Here is a 22,317-nt window from a genome sequence, read left to right as displayed (position 1 = left end):
GAGTAGGAAGAATGGGCTTTTTGATTGAAATCCTCCTCCAGGGGCTGAGAGCCTATTCTACTTTCAAGTGTTTATCATTTCATAGGCAAAAGATAAGGCATTCATTTGGCTGAGCCCGAGGCTGTGGAGAATGAGATGCCAGTATGAGTGGCCATGAGAAAGTCAATTAGTTATACCTGGAGATCTAGAGACTCGAGTAAATTTCCTGGGTTCTGTCTAGTCACTTGTGGAAGAGGGATTCCTCTAGGTTTGCTTTCATGGCTAAAATTAGGGAGAGGCATTTTGAAAATTCATGTAATAAGTATTATAAATAAGTTATAATAAATAAAAATACTTCACTCTTTTCTATGCATAATTATTTTCTTTTTTAAATTTTTTTCTTATAAAAACATATAATTGGGGTAGCTTGTTTATAGTTGCAGAGGTTCAATCCATTATCATCATGACAGGGAGCATGGTGGCATGCAGGTTGATGTGGTGCTGGAAGGATAGCTGAGAGTCCTACATCTTGCAGGTAACAAGAAGTTGACTGATGCACTGGGCTGTATCGTGAGCATAGGAAACCTCAAAGTCTGCACTCACGGTGACACACTTCCTCTAACAAGGCCATACCCATTCCAACAAAACCACAACTGCTAATAGTGCCACTCCCTGTGAGATTATGGGGCCCCCATTACATTCAAATGACTACAGCCTGTATTATTATTATTATTATATCTCCTTTCTAGTTTATTTTAAACCAAAGATATGCGCAAATTTTCTGATGAAACCTTAGGTAAAATATACATGCACAATGAAACTTATGAATGTCATACCTTGTTTCTCTTTTTTTATCTCTAAACACTTTCCTATTCAAAATAGAAAGCAATTATCAACAGAAATTTAGAATGATTGGAAGCATACTAAACAATTTCATTTTAGATAATAAATCCAAAGTTCAGTCTTGAATCACTTATGACAAGGAAATAACTATATTTTACTATAACAGAATTTTAAAACAAAAAGAGAACATAAATTAATCTCTCAAATAATGAACACACACAATTTTTATAAGTTTATATTTACACCTGAGATTGCTACTATTTTATAATTATATCTAAACCGTTTTATTACCAAACCTCAGGTTATAGTCACTGTATTAAGATGGTTTAGATTTCTATTGCTGATGTAAAGATGAAAAGAGTGAAAATGTATCTTTTTATCATATATATGTATGTGTATATATATGTATATATATATACAATTTAATATGTAACTATATAATGATATGTGTAAATTTGCTAAGACAATTGATTTCTACCTTAATTTTTGTTTTAGTCTTGACCCATTCCTGTGATGGAGCAAGTGAGCTAACTAGACTACCTTTGTTCAACAGCTCTGGACTTGACTGAGAGATGCTACTTCAGTAAATATGGTAGAGAGAGACTGAGGAAGACTGCTGATGTCAACCTAGGACTCTCTGCATACACATGCATGTCCATCCACTGACTCCCCACTACAAAAGTACAGGTGATCCAACACACATTAATACATACACACACACACACACACCACCACCACCACCACCACCACCCCACATGTACACTAAACAAGTAAGTAAACAAAAAGCACAAACAAATTCTAGAAATATTATCTGCCATAAATGTCATATAGAATTGAGGTTGATACTTACAAAATGCTTAAGCATCTAGATGATAGTAATGCTTGATCTATACATTGAAATGCTGATAATTTATGTGGTTTTATAGTATCCTAGAAAGTTTATCAATAACATTTCTCCCCCCCTTTTTTTTCTTTTTCTACCACTAGGAATTTGGGGTATTTAAAATTATTTGGTGATACGGCATCCTTTCTATAAATATCTACCTCATAAAATATTGTTTCCAGTTGTGTTTATTTTCTTGGGAGATATTCTGCAAGCTAGAAATGTCGTATCAAGTGAGAGGTTTTTATAGACCTTCTTGCAAATTGCTAAATTACTCTCCAGAGGAAAGTAAACCAATTTGCAGATAGCTATGTGATATTAAACCTCTTTCCTCATAGACACACTAACATTCAGTTTTCATTATTTTAATTTATTATAGAAGAATCAACATAAAATTGTATAAAAAAATTTTCTGTAACTGCTGATATAAGAAGGATTTTTGTTGGTGTCCTTGATTTCTCAGTCTAAGACTGGCACCTGTTCCTAACTGACCAGTTAATTTTCCTGACAAATTTGGGAGCCATTCACCATTTCAGGGCCTCTTGTCATCCTCATAATCACCAAAGATTCCTAGGCCAAGTTCCACTGAAATGCTTCTTTCCATGTAGCATTTCTTGGCCTGTAACTACAGAATAAAGCTAAGAATATTCTGAGATGTTCCACACCATAGGAATCACTGTGCCAGAATTCATTTAAAGAGAGGTCTCAACAGAATTGCCACATGATTTGGATAATTTGGAATTGATGGAAACCATGATAATGTGAAACCCATAGATTTAATAGATACTTTATTCTGTGAATGATTTCTTGGTACTTTCCAGGAAACCATTTTCCCCCGAATTCCTGCTGTCTTGTTTGGGTCCACATATGACGTCTTTCAACCTGTGACTCCTCACTGGCATCTCCCTTTCCTCTCTCTTTGAGATCCAGTGTAATCATGCCAACTTTATTTGCTCATGCCACAATCAAAGGAAAGCAAAAGAACCTGCATTCAGCTCCCCAGTGTTCTCTACACTGTAAAACGAGTTTGATGAACTCTAAGCTCTTGGTCACTGAGAACTTACAGGGCTTGATAGGGCTCTGGTGATTGAACAACTGATAGACAGAAACTGTTGAAAAAGAAAGGGAAAGACAGTGAAGAATGTTATCATACGATAATGCAAACTAATCACTGACTTAACATCACTACAAACAGAGGCAAAACCTCTCCAATTAAGAACAAATAACTTCCATTTCTCTTTAAAAATAATATTTCAAAGCATAACCAAATATCTCTTCCTTAGAAACTTAGGAATGGGTTAAAAAAACAGAAAATCTACTAACATAATTACTCTCCTAATTAGAAGAAACAATTACTTCTCTAGATAACGTTTTTTTGAGTAACCATACAACTATGATTTTTTAAAGGAATGAGCTATGAAAGAGCAAAATGAATGAAGAAGACATAGCCATTGACCAGGGCCTTGAACGGACTAGGCAGCTACTCTGTAATTAGTAGTCACATCTCCACATTCTGTTTTTGTCAGTTCTTCAAAGCTTAGCATCATCCTCATCTCTAAGGCATTGTATTGATGAGGTTACAGAATTCTCAAACTTAAACACTGACTTAGAAAATGCAGGCAACTCGGAGTCTCTGTTGGGTCTACCAGCTTATCTAAGCCCTGACTCACAAGATAGTAACTTTTCCTCTCCTTCTTCCTATCTTTGTCCCAGGCAACTTTCCCAAGCACATTGTGCTTTACTCTTTCTTTAAAGCTCTCTTCCTTACCGTGCAGCTGCTTGTCTGACATTTGGCTGACCTCTGTGTTAACCGAACTCAGAGGACATGTCTTCTTTTTTTCTTGCTCACTTTGGCATTTTTCTTTTAGTCCCTAGTAAAAATTTCCTTGAATTAAAAAAAAAAAGTCTATGGCTGGGCGGTGGTGGCGCACGCCTACGCCTTTAATCCCAGCACTTGGGAGGCAGAGGCAGGTGGATCTCTGTGAGTTCGAGGCCAGATTGGACTACCAAGTGAGTTTCAGGAAAAGGCACAAAGCTACAAAGAGAAACCCTGTCTCAAAAAACCAAAAAAAAGAAAAAAAAAAAAGAAAAAAAAAAGAAAAGACTGGGTATGGTGGCAGGCATCTATAATCCAGTATTTGAAAAAGATCAGGAATTCAAGGCCAGCCACACAGTGCATTTCAAAGTCAATCTGGACTACACAGACTCTCTCTCAATACTGCGAGGCAAAAGCATGTGCCAGCAAGATCGTTCAGAATGGCTAAAAACATTAGCCATGGAAGCTTGATGGCCTCAGTTTGGTCCTTGGAATCGGCAAAATGCCAGATACAGTAGTTTGGATCTGTCATCCTCTGAGCTGCCACAGCAGGGTAGGAAATGGGAGTCAGAGACAAAGGAAATGCCTGTGATGAGATCTCATGGGTGAGCTAGCCTGGACTACACAGCACAGAAGAATCAAGAGAGACCTTGCCTCAACAGCTAGAAGGAAAAAAACTAACTCCCCAAAGTTGTCCTCTGACCTCCACATATGCACCCCTCCACACACTCAACAAAAACACACATCATACATATACTAAAAATAACTTTTATAAATAAAAAGAAAATCTCCCAGATGTTTTTAAAAAGATGAAGAATAAAGAGCAATGAAAAAGAAATAAAGGAAGCTATCAAAATTTATAAATGGTACTATTGTCTATCAGAAAAAAATATTTCATAAAACAACTTTAAGTCTAATTATTGAATAGAATGAAATTGTAAATAGATCTAATGCAGAATTTTCCTATATAACTAAAATAATAACAGGAAATGACAGCTGTCTGAGTGATAATAAATTTTTAAAGATGAAAGTTAAAGCTTATAATGCTTTATTAAAGAATCATATGAAGAAGAATCAGAAAAACCATGACATATTTGGTGAAGACCATTGAAGACTGAGACGAATAGACAAGAGGTATCAGATCTGATGATGACATCAGTAATCAATAGACCAAATACATCTACTATTTTAAAATAATTCAAGCTAAAATCCCAGGGAGTCAAGCTTTGTAGTTGAAAACTCAGTAGAGAATTCATCAATGGAGATAAGTAGAGGAAGACATGGATCACTTTCCTAAGCCAATAGTAATGACCTATACTTTTGACATCAGATGTGTACATTGTAGTGCTATAAGCCTGAAGTCTGATGGAACAGGGTATAAACCAAAATATGTACTAGGTGCTTACATGTGAGCACATCATAACAAAGTGATATTATTATTACTAATCAGTAATGAAAAGTAGGCTATGTATATACAGTATATACTTATTTACAGAGCTTTGAGCCTATGGTCTTGTGCATTGACTTGACTACTTAGGTACATCCATAGTCCTCTTATTTACATATTAGTTTGAGACTGTGCCTCATTAAGTTGCTCAGGCTGGCTGTTAACTTCCTTTATAATCCAGGTAGGTTTGAACTTTCTATTATCCTCTCTCAGCTTCCCAAGTAGCTGGGGTTACATGTCAGCACCACCAAGCCTGAAAGATGAAGAGGATATAATGGTAGGAAATGTGGAAGCAATTATATGGTCTTTTAATATATTCACTGTGTATTTTGACAAAGGTTATCTTGATGACTAAAGGCAGGGGTGGGGTGGTTTTTATGTTTTCCAAATTCTGTATTTTGATTCATAGAATAAAAACTATATTGTACAAAGAATCTTACAAATTCTTATTAATAAAAACAAACCTGGCTGGGCGTTGGTGGCGCACGCCTTTAATCCCAGCACTCGGGAGGCAGAGCCAGGCGGATCTCTGTGAGATCGAGGCCAGCCTGGGCTACCAAGTGAGCTCCAGGAAAGGCGCAAAGCTACACAGAGAAACCCTGTCTCGAAAAACCAAAAAAAAAAAAAAAAAAAAAAAAAAACCTGGAGCCAGGTATTGGGTTAAAGCTGGAAGAGCAGAGAAGCAGAACAGGCCTCACCTCGCCAATTTCTCAGCTGATCTTGTTTCCTCACACTGGAAGCCTCTGTGTCCTCATCTGAATGGATCTCAGCTGAACTGCTTCTCGAAAGCCTGAAAGCTTAACCACTCTAGTTCCTGGTCCTCATACCGTATATACTTTTCTGCTTTCTGCCATTACTTCCTGGGATTAAAGGCATGAGTCACCATGCCTGGCTGTTTCCAGTGTGGCTTTAAATTCAGAGATCCGGATGGAACTCTGGCACAATATTTGGGGGAACACAGTATCACCACACCATACTTTCCCTCTTTTTTTAAAAAAAAAATACTGTGTGTGTGTGTTTGTGTGTGTGTGTGTGTTTATGTGTACCACATGCATGCAGGGACCCACAAAATCTAGAAAAGGCTTCAGATCTCTTGGAACTAGATTACAGGCCATTGTGAGCCACCATGTAAGTTCTGGCAAATGATCCTGGGTCCTCTGCAGGAGCAATGCTTTTAAGTGCTGAGTCATCTATCTATATAATAAAACTATAGTTGAAAAATAAAAATCAATTTCTCCTTAATTATTCATTTTTTTCCTAGGGCTAAGGAGATGGCTCAGGTGGAAAAAAGCTTGCCTCGCAAGCAAGAGAGCCTGAGTTCAGTTCCCAAAATCCACATAAAATGCAGGAATGGTGGTACAAACTTATAATTCTCTAATTGTATATGTTGGGGGAGGGGGGAGGAGTTGATGGATTCTTAGAGCCTGCTGACTGGTGAGCCTAGCTTGTGTGGTTGGTAAGTTGCAGGCAATGAGAGATGATATTTCAAAATAGTATGATGGCATTTCAGATTAATGATATCTGAGATCGTTATCTGGTCTGCAAGAAGTACACCCACTCTCACACAAAGACACAAACACACAAAGGAAAGGGGTATTTTTCTTTCTACAGTCTGCATAAGATCTTGGGTGTTAGTGTTGTCCCATGAAATTAAAGAAAGAACTAAGCAAATTTGGTCCAGGTAAGTGCTAAGCAGATTCAGACCAAAGAGGCCATCTGTGGTTTGAAGAAGCTATGAGTTACCGAGCAACTGCTGAGGTGCAGAGCGTGGCTCTGTTATTAATGGAGGGACACATGGAGATAGGGCCTCTCAGCTGAGAAGATCAAGAGGCAGTGGAGGGACACAAATCCAGATGAACAGCAGCTGACTCGGCAAAACTGTGAAATGACTTTGCAAAAGACCTGTCTCTGGGGATGAATGACACTTCCGGAGGGAGAGGCTCAGCATCCCTCCCTGCCCTGTGCAGGGTTATTTCCAGGAGAAGATTGAGAGGGAGGAGAAAGGAAGAGAGAAGGAAGGAAGAGCAAAAGATGCTTTTAAGGAGTCAGCAGACATTTTTAAAGTGAGCAACTGGAAGGAAGAGGACATAAAGAAAACAGAAAGCAAAGAGCGCATGCATTTTATTTCACTGTTTCTACCTTTCCTCTACTGAAAGACAGCAAGCTGCTCTGTGGATCTGATGGCACTCTAATTGTTTTTATGGTAAATGACGCATGAAAACTATTGTCAGAAAACACGGTGTCCATGTGTACAGCCACACATTCTCTTCCAGGCAGGTCAGTCCCCAGGGGTTAATGTATTTGAGAAAGCTGGAGCCTCAAATGCCATATCCTTGCATTTCTTAGAGGCAAACATTTGGAAAAGAGCATACTTTCCTTTTTCCATTCTTAGAATATGACAACAAGATCTTTGTAAAGGGTAGTGGAAACACTAGTGTATCCAAAGAAGAGACAGGGTGTGGGAAGTTTGGCACAGATCTCTTTAAAATACACTAAGAGAGGTTAGGGATATGGCTTAGTGGCTAAGAACATTTGCTGTGCTTGCACTTGTACTTGAGTTCAAATCCCCAGTGCCCATGTAAAAAGACAGGCATGGCCTAAAATGTTAAAACAGTGGAGGACAGAGATGGGAGGGTCCTGGTTGCCAGACAAGTGGATTCAGAGACCCTGTCTTAATGGACACCAAGTGTACTCTGGCCTCTGCATACATTATGGTGTGCATACTTACATGCACATGCATGTATACCATACACTCATACATTTACAAGATACTTTATAAATAAAAACAAAACATATGGAGAGCTGTTGACAAGCATTAATTGTATGCTTGGCATTTGCATAAAATCTTGGTGCTGGGTGAATTCCTAGGATTTGGTCTGTTGATACTCATATTTCTTTTTTTCTTTCTTTTTTCTTTTTTGTATTTTTTTTCAAACCAGACAAAATCCCAGCACTGAGAAATTGAAGTGGACATAAAACCCCACACCTATTGGAGATGACATTTGCAATTGATAAAGGGAAAATCAGTTTCTCCAAGGGAGTGATACTTGATATTTGAACCACATTCCAGGGCAGGACCCATGCCCAGTAGTAGTTGGTCAATATAAAATGAACTCAGTTTGTGTGTGTTGTTTTAGTAATACTTAATCAAATATCTTATCAAATATGATTATGATTTTTCTTCATTTAAGTCTATTCACCAGATAAAAACTAACCAAGTATAATTCAAACAGCCTATCACTGGTTTCACACCAACAGATTATTTCATTAGTTGCCCTTTGGTCCTACTTTAGTGAGTACAGATTTGTTTCCTGGGATATTTTGAAGTAAAGAAACTTTCAGGCTAATTTTCCTCAAGCCATGTAGTCATGACGCGCTTTGAGCAGGCACCAAAGTCTGTTTTGATAAATGGCTTCACAATGTAACAGATATTTTGATTACATATAAAACTGTATGAAACAATTTCTCTACTTTATCTACCAAACACACCTAACAAGTTTAATTCAAATATATTCCAAACAAGCATGTTAATCACATCCTTTGTTCCGGTATCCTGCCCTTAAGTTGCTGAGTCAGTCTAAGAAGAGGCAGAGATCAAAGGGCACGGTCTAGCTTAAGCATCCTTGAGCTGGTGGCAGCTGAAGACTGATGGTCAGTGGTATGAGGTGTGTGTGACAGCTACCTTCTTATGACAACCCACATAGCAGCCATTGTATTTGAAGCCTGACACTGAATTCTTTAGACTTGAATTAGAAAAGACATTTCTTTGATAGATTTCTTCTTGTTCTCGTTTACAGGCAACTAATCCTTACTGCATTGGATCAAACAGACGGGCACAATCAATTCAGGGAAATCAAGCAATGCCAGTTCTGCTCAATCTTCCCTCAACGAGCAGCTTAGGAGGAAGGGGAGAGAAAGGTAAGGAAGATAATTAATCCATGCCCCCACTTAATATTGCTCAGCAAAGGAAAGGGTGAGAAGATGAGTGGAAATACAAGTGGAGGCAAGTGGATACCCTTGTTGTCAGAAGGGGGAATCTGGAAACTCTGAGACAATGTCAAACAGGTCAAACCTTTGGATGCTGAGGCATACTGAAGGGATCAGGGGCAGATGGAAGTGACTGTAAGACCCAAACAAAAGTAAAGGGTGGCAGTATCTCCAGGGGGTCAGGGTCTGGATTTGCTTAAGTCTTTGTCATCTAAGATCTATATTACTCTGTGATGAACAAGTTAATTACTGTGTTAGATAATTAAGTCCTAGAGAAATGGAAGCCTTCCAAAGTTGTATTAATGCACAGTACTAGATCTTTTTAGGCCTGACTGGCCATTTGGTAAGAAGCCACAGTGAAACAGCAATTTAATAGTGACATGCAGAAAACTAATGAAATTTAGCTGGAAATAAGAGGCTTCCCCAAATTATCACTTTTGCCTTTGCTTTTGGAGGCAAAGGGCATGGTTATATGTTTCCTCATCTACCAGCATACAGTAAATCCCCCATCAGTCCCATTGCTCAAAGTACAGACTGTGACTTAGCCTCTTTTGGAACTTCTGGTGCCTCCTGGTCCTCTCTTCTTTTGCATATCATTATTTTTCCCTTCTTGTCCCTGAATTTATTCTGGTCAAGACTGACATATTTTTCTCCAGGAAAGGGCATCAAAAAGCTCATTTGTATATCTAGCCATTCCCCACCATGTGAGTTAGTTTCTCCTGACCAATGACAAATCATATTCTGACCCAGTATCATATAGTTTAAGGAACACTTGTCTATATATTGTCAATAAGACACGTCCCCATTTTTATATTGAGCAACAGCTCGATAATGTTACACATATAAGAATGTAATTTGAGAAGAGTCTGTACATGTATGTCTGTGGCACCAAGGTTCAGCTACATTATCATAATTAATGAATAATAATATATATTTATAAATATGTGAAGTTTTATATCTACACATGTGTGTACATGTGGCAACCTCCATATTTTCAGTATCTGCGAAGCTCCAAGTCTGGCTTCCCTCACAGTACAGTTGAACCTACCTTCGCTTGGTAGTTCATCCTTATTTTCTGTCTGTCAAGGACCCATTGATCCGTTTCACCAGGACACTTGTACTGAATATACCTGAGACATCCCTGATTCCCTTGTAAGCATCTTACCGCTGGAGGTAGTGGTCCAGAACATCTGCATTCAGTAGAGTTGTAGCTCGAGCCAAGAGCTCATGGCTACAGCTTGCAGATTTCAGCTCCAAGATGAAGAGGCCCAAGCAGAACATGGCTCCCATTTCCTCCAGTTCACTGGTACCAAACTGTAGACCCTGTCAGTCAAACAAAGCAATCAACAGTGACTACTCTGTGGGAATTGAGTAGTGACATTTTCAGATTAGGAAGAGGGACTCTAGACACATGTCTATCATAGAAATTGGGAAGTAATAGTGTTTGTCAGTCACTTTCTCAACCTGTGTTGCATGGACATCCTGACAGGATAACAAACTTGAGAGGATGATTAAGGGCATGGGTGGCACAGGACCAATTACTCTCCCCACCCCCATTGCAGTGATATCCACAAAGTGTCCATCTGTATTTTGAAGAGGAATTTACTGTGGAGACAAAGATTTATTATTAAATAATCTTAAGAGTCACATCATTTGACCCTAATTTTATCAAATAATGGTAAAGAAGGGGAAACATCCTTCACATATTAATACTGGAACTGCAAAACGAACCATATTTTCCTGAAATTATCTTTTTATCTGTGCCAAAGTAATACAAAAAGTAAAGTCAAGCCTAGCACTCTAAGGTATAGTCCATGAAGTCGAGATGAGCACAGTGACCAGGTGTGATGAGATATGCTTGCTTTCCATCACTTGAGAGTCTGACTACAGGAGGATTACGAGGATTATGAGTTCCAGACTAGCCTGTACAGCAGTAAAACTCTCTCACAAATCCTCTCTATGAAGGAGGAAGGGAGGGTGGTAGAGAGTGGGGCAGTTTACAGCAATTGAAACAAAACCTTTTGTGCATCTTGATGCCAGTAAGTGGTCTGAACATTTCACAGACTCACAGAATGATGTTGGTATTTCCTCACCAAGTCCTACAAAGTAATTATTTTATCTAATCTGCAGAGAAGGAGATAAAACACACACACACACACACACACACACACACACACAAAAAAAAAAAATACAAAAAAAAAAAAAAAAAAAAACAAGGAACTTATCCGAGGTCCTACAGCCAGTAAGTAACAAAGACCAGCAGGGGAATTCTGCCTCCACCACTGCATGTGAAATTCTATACACAACACAGACTGGTACACAGCAAGGGAGAAAGTGTGTTCTTCAAAATTCAAATCAGAATTGGATTTAAATCTTGATTTCACTATTTTCTGATGGTGTCATGTGGGGTTCCGGAACTTTATTAGCATTGACTCCCTCATCTGTAAAATGGGATCATCATCCTCCCCTCTAGAGGGAATGTATAATACATCTACAGTATTATAAATTCTGTCACTTTTATATCTGATGATAAGTGTTCCAGAGTCCCTGCAATATAAATAGAAATTATCTCAGATTCTTTTTCTCTTTTCCTAGAAATGAGGTTTCATGTGATGGAAATTCAAAATAGCCCTGGGACCTACATGTTTCATCTAAATAAAAAAATCAGTAATTGATTATTTTAATAAAGTGCATATATCATATCAAACATTTTACTAGGATATACTAATTGTACAAAATAACTGGTTTCACTCAATGTATTGTAATATAGAACATTATAATTACGACATGCAATTATAAAATAGTAAACAGTTTATTATATATTTCAAAACAACTAAAAATTATTTTAAATGTCACCAGCACAAGAAAAAATGATACATGTTTGATGTGATGGATATGATAATTACTTTGCTTAATCATTAGACATTATACACAGGTACAAAATGCTTAATCATTAGAGATTATTTGCACACAGCACAGTTCTCCAAAATAGGTACAATTATTATGTCAGTTAAAATTAAAGTTTAGGATTTTCCATCCAAATAACAGTGCTGCTATGTTCTAGAGGACAGAGACAGGGCAGGAATGATTGTTCAGAACAGCTTATAAACATCCCGAGGAAACCAAACAAATCTAGAAATCGGGAGGCCTCAAGCCTCATAGGAGTCTTCTGAGGTAAAGCATTCCCTGGGAGTAGAGAGTCCCAAGTTGATTTGAGCTGCTTGAAAATTGGATTTTCTGCTTGTTTTGACACCTGTTTCCTAAAGAAAGGAGACATTACATCAGAGTTGAAGGAAACAAGTTCCTCTGTAAACAGCCACAGTACAAGGGAAAGACAGATGTTGAACAAATCGCTGTTATTTCCTCCTCAAGTTCACAGGAAGAAAAAAAAAAAAAGACCACTTTTTAAACAGACCGAAAAACCCCAGAGTCCCTTTCTGTGTGCTAAAGTTCTAAGGTCTGACTTTTTTCTCAGTCTTGTGTAGACTTTTTTCTTCCTTGGAGAATGACCTGACTGGGTCAGAGGAAAGGACGTGAAGGTCACATCCATCCAGTGATCAGACCTAGGAAGGTCTACTAGAAGAAAAAAAAAAAGGAAAACTCCAGGCTTCTGGATTCTGGACCTGGGAGAGCTCCATACACATCGCAGCCTCTAGCTAGGCAAATATCTTGATAAGCACTGTAGAAACCCATCTACTTGCATGTGCAGTATTGATGGGCCAGGGGCCACTGCTTCACACCAGTACATTGATAGCAGCACAGTGATAGCATTTATAATGTGAAAATAGCTTCTATCCCCAGTGTAGCCCCACTTATTCCAGGCAGCACTTGGCATCATAAAAACACTAGTTCAGAAAACTCCTAAAGGAACTCATATCACTTTATTGGCTGAGAAGACTTGGGCGAGACTGCAGTTTCATTTTGCCCTCTCCTATTGATTTTTCTTTCCCAGTTTCTTTTTATTTTCTCTCTTACACAGTATTAACAATATTTGCTTATATAAATGATCTCTTTCTCACATTCAAGTCCTGGTGTGGAAATAAACTTGCAAGGGGAAAGATTGAGTAGCATCTCTTTCTTACTTGAACACACACCCATCCGTAGTGCACTGTCAATGCCTAATAAATGAACATGCAAGGCCCCTTCCTGAGTGAATGTGGAGAAACCTTGCAGACTGTCCCTTAGGCACACACTGCACTTGTCACATGGACCTTGATTTCTCTCAGTGGAGAATTCATGAGTGCCTTCAAATAATGTTCTCCCACTTTCACAACTCATGAACATTAAAATTTGCTTATTTTTGATCAAGAAGAACCACTTCTCTCTGGGAATGATGTGTGAGTTATCATGCACAACCTCTAAATTGGTTACATGGTGGTCTCACAGTAGTGAGTATATAAATAAAGCTGGAATTACATTAGTTAAAATTGAGAACCAGTAAAATAGAAAACCAACTTTTCTCCCTAATAGTTCATTAACCACCCCAGAGACAAAAACAAACTCTGGCTATATTCCCTTAAGCAAGTAAAATTTTCCTTTGCATATTACATAAATGTAGGGCATGGTAGAAGATTCATAGCATTATTTCAACACCTCAAAATCATGGGTATATCATCTGTCTTCCTTTCGATTTTCTTATGATTGAAAAATGACTGATGTAATTTCATCTACTGCATCATTCAAAGGGAAAGAAAAGAAAATAATGAGGGAGAATTCTCCAAAATGTTCTTGCTTACATTTCACTCACCAGAACTGTGTCATAGAGCCACTCCCAGATTTTTAACAGTCTGTAATAGAAACTTTTAGCTTGTTCAACCTCTACAAAAAAGGAGAATAAGAGCCATGACAGTCAAGGTGGATGAGACAACTGTGTGTTCTACCTTGACATTTTGTAATAAATTTCCTAAAATATATGAGTGGCTATTCATGCTAGCAGTAAATATACCTCACTGCCGTAACAATCAAATGTCTTACATGGTAATAATCCCTGCCTCCCAAACAATATTTGTTAAATATGAGTAAGATCAAAAGAGAGTTCAAGAAACATAGGTTTAAGTAGCATAAAGGCTAGAATAAAATACAAAATAATTACTAAAATAAACATATGTGGGAAATGTTCAGCTTCATTATTTTAAATAGAAGTGCCATTTACACCCAGCAAATTAGTGCATATATATTTAAGTTTGCAATATTCCTGACCTCCCTTTATGCCAAAGGCTGCTAGATATCAAAGTGTCTGTTGGAATGTAAATTGATTCATACCTTTAGGGAAATTACTCAATAACATTTGACATGATAATGTCACTTCAGGGAACTATTCTTAATGAACTGATTGAAAAGGAAAGTGAAGCTATATGCATAAAAATGTAAATTATGCCAATGTTATATGTAATAATCAAAATTTGAGGGAAATAAAACCTAAATGTCTAATAAAGAAGGAATGACTAAGGAAACTATAATGGAATAAATCTGATAGAATGTAATGGAGCCATTAAAATGATAATTATAACAACCATTTAGCAATATGGAAAATGCTCATGGTTTAATGATAAAATAAAGCTACACACAAATTATGCAAAATATACTGAAGAGTTAACAAAGAAGAGAAGTGGTTACCCAGCTTCCTGGACTCCAAACCCTGCCAGACTTTATTGCTATCATTTTCCAGTAAAACAGATATTTAGAAGAGAGAGGTTTTACATTTATATCTTGAATATGTTTGGATACCAAAATTTCAAGAGAACTCTGTTAATCCTTACCATTCTTAAGAAATTTTAGATTTTCATTTCTTTCATTTGGAATTCATTGACATTATAACTAGTCTTTCAAAAATTCTAGAAAAATAACACCCATTAGCTTTTTGAACATTGCCTTCCCCACTGTTCTCTGACAAGAATTTTTTTAAGTGACTAGTAAGTTTATGTTATTTGTTTTACTCTGCCCTTCATATAACTTAACTTTAATAACAAATTTTCCATTTCTCCCTTTATTATGATAAATTCTGGATACATTTTGATAAAAATACTCCATTTCAATGATTCTCTCTCCAGCCATAATGAATTTTCTTGCCAATGCTCTGACTGTATTGAATCTTTTTGTTTTAAAACATTAAAAATTGTTTCTAAAACTCTTACTTTATGTTGATTTACCTAATCATATGCAATCACCCTGGGCATTATTTATTAGTTCCATTTTTCTTTTAAATAGTGCTAAAGTAGGATTTTTGCTCAGTGGTTTTATTATCACTGAAATTCTAAGTTCTTATCTTTTGAACTTTGAAGAAATCTTTTGTAAGTTTCTTTCAATGCTTTCTTCTCGAGTTAGAAATTGTGTTTTTCTGCCTTACATACTTAGGGACATGAGCCACAAAATGCTACTATAGATCACATTTTTTTTTTGCAGTGAGAAGAATATATTGTTAGCATAAACAATACAAATATTTTAATTTTCAAATCATGAACTGCAAAAGTTCAAGTAGCAATAACTGATTTACAAAAAGTCATTATTAGCATTTAGAAATCATACTTAATTAACCAACTCAGTTCCTTTGCAAGAGAGCCACAACTCCAGCTCCATCAATGACATTTCCTTGCTAATGTTACATAACTGCCCAACAATGGCTGTATAGTAGGTGGTATATAATTTAATAGTGTCATACCAATTTTACTAACTATAGTTTTTTTTTTCAGTAGGATCTCAACATATAGATCTTCTGCCTCAGCCTCTGGTGTAATGAGGTTACAGGGATACATCACTATTCAGAGCTAGAGAATATCAGTAATAAATATCATTGACAATCTGTCAACCCATACACCTAGGATCATTTGTTCACTAGTAAATTGAATTGTTTTCTCTGATGTGAAACCATTTTGCTTGAATTCTTTTCTTTTTAATCCAAACTAGGAATGTGTAACTTTTCTCCTAAAAATTACTTTTACAAATTGCATTCTCTGATTTTCTTGTCAGCTTGCTTTAAAGATATCTATGTGTTCACTATGCTGGCTCTAAGTTTGGCCCACACCAAATGGTTGTTTAACCCAAATATCTGAGCAGCAAACTGAGCAGATACTTCTGGAGAAAGTATAGTTGAACAGCCAAGACCACTGGGCAATCGAAGAGATGACCAGACATCCTGAACACCCCAGTCTGGTGTGATGGGGGGACAGCGGATAACTGGATATGCAGTATTACCAGACATCACTGAGCCCAAACCATTGCTTCTGCCTGCCACTGCGACAAATAGAGTAGGTATGCCATCCCCTTCATATTCTGCTTTAATCCTCAAAGTTTCATCTGGTCCTTTATGGGCAGATGTTACTCGAAGTTCACACGGAATCCCAAAATTCCCACAGGCCTTCTTAATTTTCTCACAGTGCCCAAGGTCCGAAGTTGAACCCATCAGCACTACGACCCTGCACCGAACTGACTGTCTGACTTCAGAAGCAACTGCACTCGATCTGCAACCCACTCAAAGTTTTTCTTTACCATCTGGAGTCCTTCTGGAGTTACCTCCTTGAGGTCACGGTAAGACTGTTTGTCTTTCTGCTGGCTCCAATCTCCTGATGGCCAGAGTCTCCAGGAATGATTATCGATAACATCAGCAAGAACAATCTCTTTGGTGGTTACATCAACACCAAATTCAATATTCATATGGACCAGTGTACAGTTCTGGGGCAGCCAACATTTCTCCAGTATTTCAAAAATAGCTTGTGCAGCATGACTCATGATGTCCACTTCAGTCTGGTCTATAACAAGTTCAGCAAAGCAAAACTTTGCAGCAATGAGCTGCTCTTCAGACCACTGTGGGTCATTATTGGCATCATCCTTGAAGAACATCTCCCCCTTTGGTGGGTAAAATTTATACCCCTCCTTTACACCAGGATTCCTTTTGCGAAAAGATCCAGTTGCTATTCTTTGGCACACCCATTCAATTGGAATAATTTCATATTGGGATGCAATGAAAGCAGTCTCCCCATATTTCTTGGTGAAAGCGGTTTTGATACAGACATCCTCTAACAACTGAAAAATACAGCTGGTAATCTTGATAGAGATTGTGGCTTTGCCTTCCAGGTGGTTCTTTCTAGCTGCATTTCCTGCTGTAATCTGGTCCTTGGACAGCAGGAGGACTCTTCCTGGATTATCTAACAATTTATAGACTTTTTTTGTCTTACGCTCATAGAGTTTTCTCCCAATATTCAGTACCTCAGCTGTTGCCATTATCCGAGGTGAGATGGAAGTTAGATCACATTTTTAAGTAATGTCCTTTACGAGCTCTATTGTGAATTTTGAATTTAAACTTAATTGAAGGAGGATTCTGACTAGTAATACAAATAAAGGCTTGGCTTCTCTACCCCCAAGCCCATTGGATATCCCTACTTTATCCCTTCACATGTTATAGTTTTACTTTTCATTGATTAATGTTGTTAGCTTGTAGTCTGGCTTCACATGATTGTTCCTAGTCTCTAGTCAATCCCCAAACCATGAATGGTCTTCAACTTTTACCACAAAGCCCAAGACAGGAAGTAGTGTTGGCCACTGCAGATCTCTAGAAAATTCTCATTTTATAAAAACTGGGCATCATTGAACACCCCTATAAATATATACATAGGGAAGATAGTATTTTAGTAAGAAATAGTGCAACTAAAATAAAAACAAATACTTTCAACATGCAGAACAAATGTTTTCTATTGAAATAGATTTACTATCAAAGTAAGTAGCTATAAAATTTCCTGTTTAAGTTCTCAGAGAAACAAGAGCATATAGAACTGAGAATAAGTGAGAAGAATGGAAAGAGTATTTGAAGTTAGGAAAGAATGCAATATGGAGATGGAACATGGAATTACTAAGTTAAAAGCAGACACGGCTTAACAGACTGGTGTAGGGATAAAAATTCATTCTAGAGAAAACAACCCCATGACTTTATCCAATATTTTAAGAGAGAGGTGGTTAAAATGATGAGTAAGTATTTAGGACAGATGAAGGAAGAGTGATGTTATCCTAACTTATTTTTTTCTTTTTTAAAAAATTTCATTTTTAAGTACAGTACATTTTTTATCATATCTGCCTCTCTCTTCCTCACAACTCCTATGTCTCATACTTCCTTCCCTACTAAAATCTGGGTCCTCTTCTTCTATAACCATTATATATGATATCTACTATCCATGCATATACAAGTACAAAGACAGACACACACATGTGAGGTTTTTATATGTGTGTGTATGTATATGTGTATGTATGTATGTATGTATGTATATGTATACACACACACACATATATATCATCCCTAAGGAAATCCGATTCCCACTCCCTTTGCAGCCGTTTACTGCCTATAGTTCCTCAGCCAATAGTTGTGAGCCCTCTCTTCCAGAATGTTCCATGAGCCTTGGGTGTAGGGGTTGTGTTATGGATGCCTCATGAGAGATTAGATATTTAAACATCATTGCTTATTTTCTGCAATTGGACTAGTTGTTCTCTGAAACAACCTCCATCCACTACAGAAAGATGCTTTTTTGGTGATGAGGAGAGCTGTGCTACTCTGTGGGTATAAGGATAAATGTGTAGAAGGCAATTGGATATCACATCAATTTAGGAGAAAGCCAGCAGTAGGTTCTTCTCTATTGTCAATATCATCTCCAGCCTCAGGTTCTTGGCTATGTTTATATTCAGACAGGCTTTTACTCTAATAGAAGTCAGCAAGAGGAAAAGAAATGAGATAAAGAAGTGAGTATCTGCCTCTTTTCCAAATAATAACTAAACCTAAGATCAAGGGCCCTTGCTAAATATATGAGATACACTTAACAAGAGGACATGGGATGAAACATATTGGGAGGGATAAGAGTAATCAAAATAAACAACCCAAAACTGTTCACATTACTAAATACTAAAGCCAATAAGCAAGATGTACAGATTTTCATAGAGGTCAAAAATTACCATTTCTTTCAAAATGTTCATACATGCTGTTGTATGAGGGAGAAATTACCCAATATCTGCCCATTGCATTGACACAGCTCCATCCATGTATAGCTGGGTGAAACAGTGAATTGATTGGCATTACTGAAATGAGCATCGGTTATGTTCAGATACCTGTGACACTGGAAAGCCCATCTGAGCGTTGGTGATAAAACATAAAGCTGCATCCCTTAATCTCCCCATCTAACTTGCAAGCAATCCTTCTGGAGCAGCTTGTCACTTCTCCTCAGCAGTCATCACTGCTTATCCAGCCTCTTGTACAGGCCTTGTGAATCTTCTAACTCCCTGAACTTCTTGAATCTTATGAGCCTCCATCTTTCTTCCAGTAGTGATAATTTCACTTCAGAGAAATTTGTTATTTGACTGATGCTAAAAACAAATGATTATCATAATGCAGAAATAAAATAGATGCCTAATTAGAGATGATAGATAGATGTTAGATAGATAGATGATAGACAGATGATGATGAGAGATAGATAGATAGATAGATAGATAGATAGATAGATAGATAGATAGATAGATAGATGACAGAATAAAGAAGCAGGCATATTAAAAATCCCAAATTAAAGAAATACTGTTTAGAACTATAATATTTAAATTTTATGTAATGTGACCTAGACAGTATCTTTTTAATGGGATAGTAGTATCATTGGGAATGCCACTAAAATATATTTCACACAACAAGAAATTAAAAGACAGAGAAGGAAGAAGAAACTCACGGCAGGTACATGCATTCCTGATGAAATTTGTGGTATGTGAGCCTCCGGAGAGCACTGTGCATGACACTTTGAAGTAGTACCTGCACCCAGAGAGCTTCACTCCCAATATTACCATGTCTATCTGTATGGTTTGAAGGAAGTCATTTGACATTCTAATGCTTTAGTTTCCTTCTATGTAGAATGGAAATAAAGTGATGTATAGCTTATTTAGCTTCCAAAATAATGTTTTCTCTCCATTTCTCTGTTTCTCTCTTTAGGGCATGGATTGTATGGAGGTGTGTGTGTGTGTGTGTGTGTGTGTGTGTGTGTGTGTGTGTGTGTGTAACTTAGCCCATGCACATTAGAACAGTCTTCATTGTTATCAATGATAAAGCAAATAATACATAAAACCAAGAGCTGTAACATTGCCCTTATTAAAGCTATGGCCTAAATTATATCCTGCTCTCATCATTGTTATTTACCATTATTTGAAAAGTTCCAGGAAATCCAATAAGAAAAATGAGCTGCACATATTAAGAAGGAAGGAATCCCATATCATTGTTTGAAGACTGGTCATATACTAATATAAGTCAAAACAAGCAAATAGAACACAGAATGCATTAGACACGGATAAGTAAGTAGACAAGGTTACAAATTAAATACATGAAAATCAATTTTTTCCCTGAAACACCAAACTAAATTACTAAGTGTAATAAAAAGTCCATTCACAAAGGCATTCTTGATATGAAATATCTGAGAATGGACTTAGTAACAACCATCCAAGAGTTATGTGATGCATTCTTGCACTTTACCAAGAGCTAACAAAGACAATTTAAACAAATGGATAACTACAGTGAATTCTGGGAAAGCAAAGCAGAACCATACAACATCAATTCTCCTCATATTGCTCTACAAAAACATAGGAAATCAAAATGCCAATAGATGGTTTTTCAGTACTGAAAAACTAATTCGACTTCAGAAGAGCACATGGCAAAAATCCTCATCCCAGAATTGCTTTGATAAACAGCCTAAAAAATAATGGCTTTTCATTCACAGATAGGAAAATCCTGTTACACACTTTAAAATAGGCATGCTTCATTTTATCATATTGTTCTCCACTGCACTCTGCAGACCATGAGCTTGTTTGCTTGTATACAAATTAAAGGGTGGCAACAACTGTGTATCAGCAAACCTACTTGGATCATTTATCCAACAAGTCAGCTAATGATTAGAACCCTTAGCAATCAAACATTTTAATTAAGGCATATACATTCATGGGACGTTGAACTTTTTGTGTGACTCACTAATCACTCATTGTAATGACGGCCATATTGCAATGATCTTAAGCCAAACCCATGGTATCCCAGAGGTACGCTCATCATTGAACATGATAGAATTGGTGCAAAGCATGGCAGACAAAACAAGAGATGAACACACCAAACAGAAAAGAGCTTGCACAGTACAAAGGAGCTACATTGTTAGGGTGTGTTCCGTGATGATGCAAAAGCAGAAGTAATTGGTCATAACACTTAAGGGAAAAAAACTTAGTCCAAAGCTAAAAACTCTCCCACTTTGATTATAAAGTTGAAGGCTTGGAATTTGAAACCTTTAAAAACTAAAGACTAGTGTTTTCTCATCACACCCAACTGGTAAAGAGCTGAAACCAGGAACCATTTGATCTCATCACCAATGGAAATACACGTAAGTACATCCACAAAGGTCTGACTGGGTATATAATCCAAAAAGTCTTGAGAATTCCATGTCCAGGAAGTAATTTTAAGGAAATAATTGACTTTTTCTGTTTCAACACTACATCATGACTATCAATGTGATGTCACTTGTTTAGAATACATTCTGTAATATGAATACACTCATGGTTGCTTAGCCAATAATTTACCTATCTGTGTGCATGTAAGGTTTTCTCTGTTGTTCACCTTGTGCTTTTTTGTCAAATTTATTTAAAATATTGTTTTAAATTTTCATGCATATATACAATGTATCCTGGTCAGACTAACTCCTAACTCTTCTCCTTCATTTTCCTGTAGATACTCCCAACATATCCCCCTTCCTAATTTCATGATCTTTCTCTCTTTTTTGTTTTGTTCTAATAAAATTCATTGAGTTCAGTTAGTAGAGCCTATATGTACAAGGATATGGATAAATCACTGGGACATGAGCTATCTACCAGTGACCACCTCTCCAAAGAAGGTTGACTTCCTTCCCCAGTAAACACCAACTGTCATAAGCTCCTCAGCTAGCATAGAGCCTCAAGTGCTTCTCACACATCCATGCTGGAATTTTAACTGTTTTCATCTTGTGCAGATCTTGTGCAAATAAATTACTTTCACACAAGTGTTATGAGCTCATGTATGTAACAAGCATATCAGGTCCAGAAGACAGTATTTTTGCAAAAATTTAAGTGAACTCTGTGTTCTGAGACACTGGATAGCTTCACATGGTGAGTTATCACAACTCAAATATATTTTCTAAGAGCATTTTCTTTGTTGTTTTTTAATAATATAAAAATAGCTCATTGCCATTCAAACAGTGCATCTAGTTTGAAAACAGTAGCACATCTGAACTCATATCTCATATAATGGGAAGTTTCAAGTTCATTAATGAAATTAAATTAAAAATTATTTTGAAAATTGTTGAGATTCAGTCATATTAATTTAAAAACTTAACAGGAGAAAAT

At 37.0% G+C, this 22,317-nt stretch overlaps 1 protein-coding gene and 1 pseudogene across 1 annotated transcript in view; both read right to left on the bottom strand.

Moving 5' to 3' along the window:
- Window positions 1–22,317, bottom strand: part of Agbl1 (AGBL carboxypeptidase 1) — an 835,836-nt gene that overhangs the window by 231,094 nt on the left and 582,425 nt on the right. Inside the window, exon 22 of the mRNA XM_076545344.1 lies at window positions 10,121–10,278. Coding sequence (XP_076401459.1) covers window positions 10,121–10,278 — 158 coding nt within the window. The remainder of the gene's footprint in view (window positions 1–10,120; window positions 10,279–22,317) is intronic.
- On the bottom strand, window positions 15,769–17,204 carry LOC102927058 (bifunctional phosphoribosylaminoimidazole carboxylase/phosphoribosylaminoimidazole succinocarboxamide synthetase pseudogene; annotated as a pseudogene).

Source organism: Peromyscus maniculatus, chromosome 1, assembly GCF_049852395.1.
Source record: "Peromyscus maniculatus bairdii isolate BWxNUB_F1_BW_parent chromosome 1, HU_Pman_BW_mat_3.1, whole genome shotgun sequence".
NCBI lineage: Eukaryota > Metazoa > Chordata > Mammalia > Rodentia > Cricetidae > Peromyscus > Peromyscus maniculatus.
The sequence above is the reverse complement of the archived record's forward strand: the minus strand, read 5'-3'. Positions and strand labels throughout refer to the sequence as shown.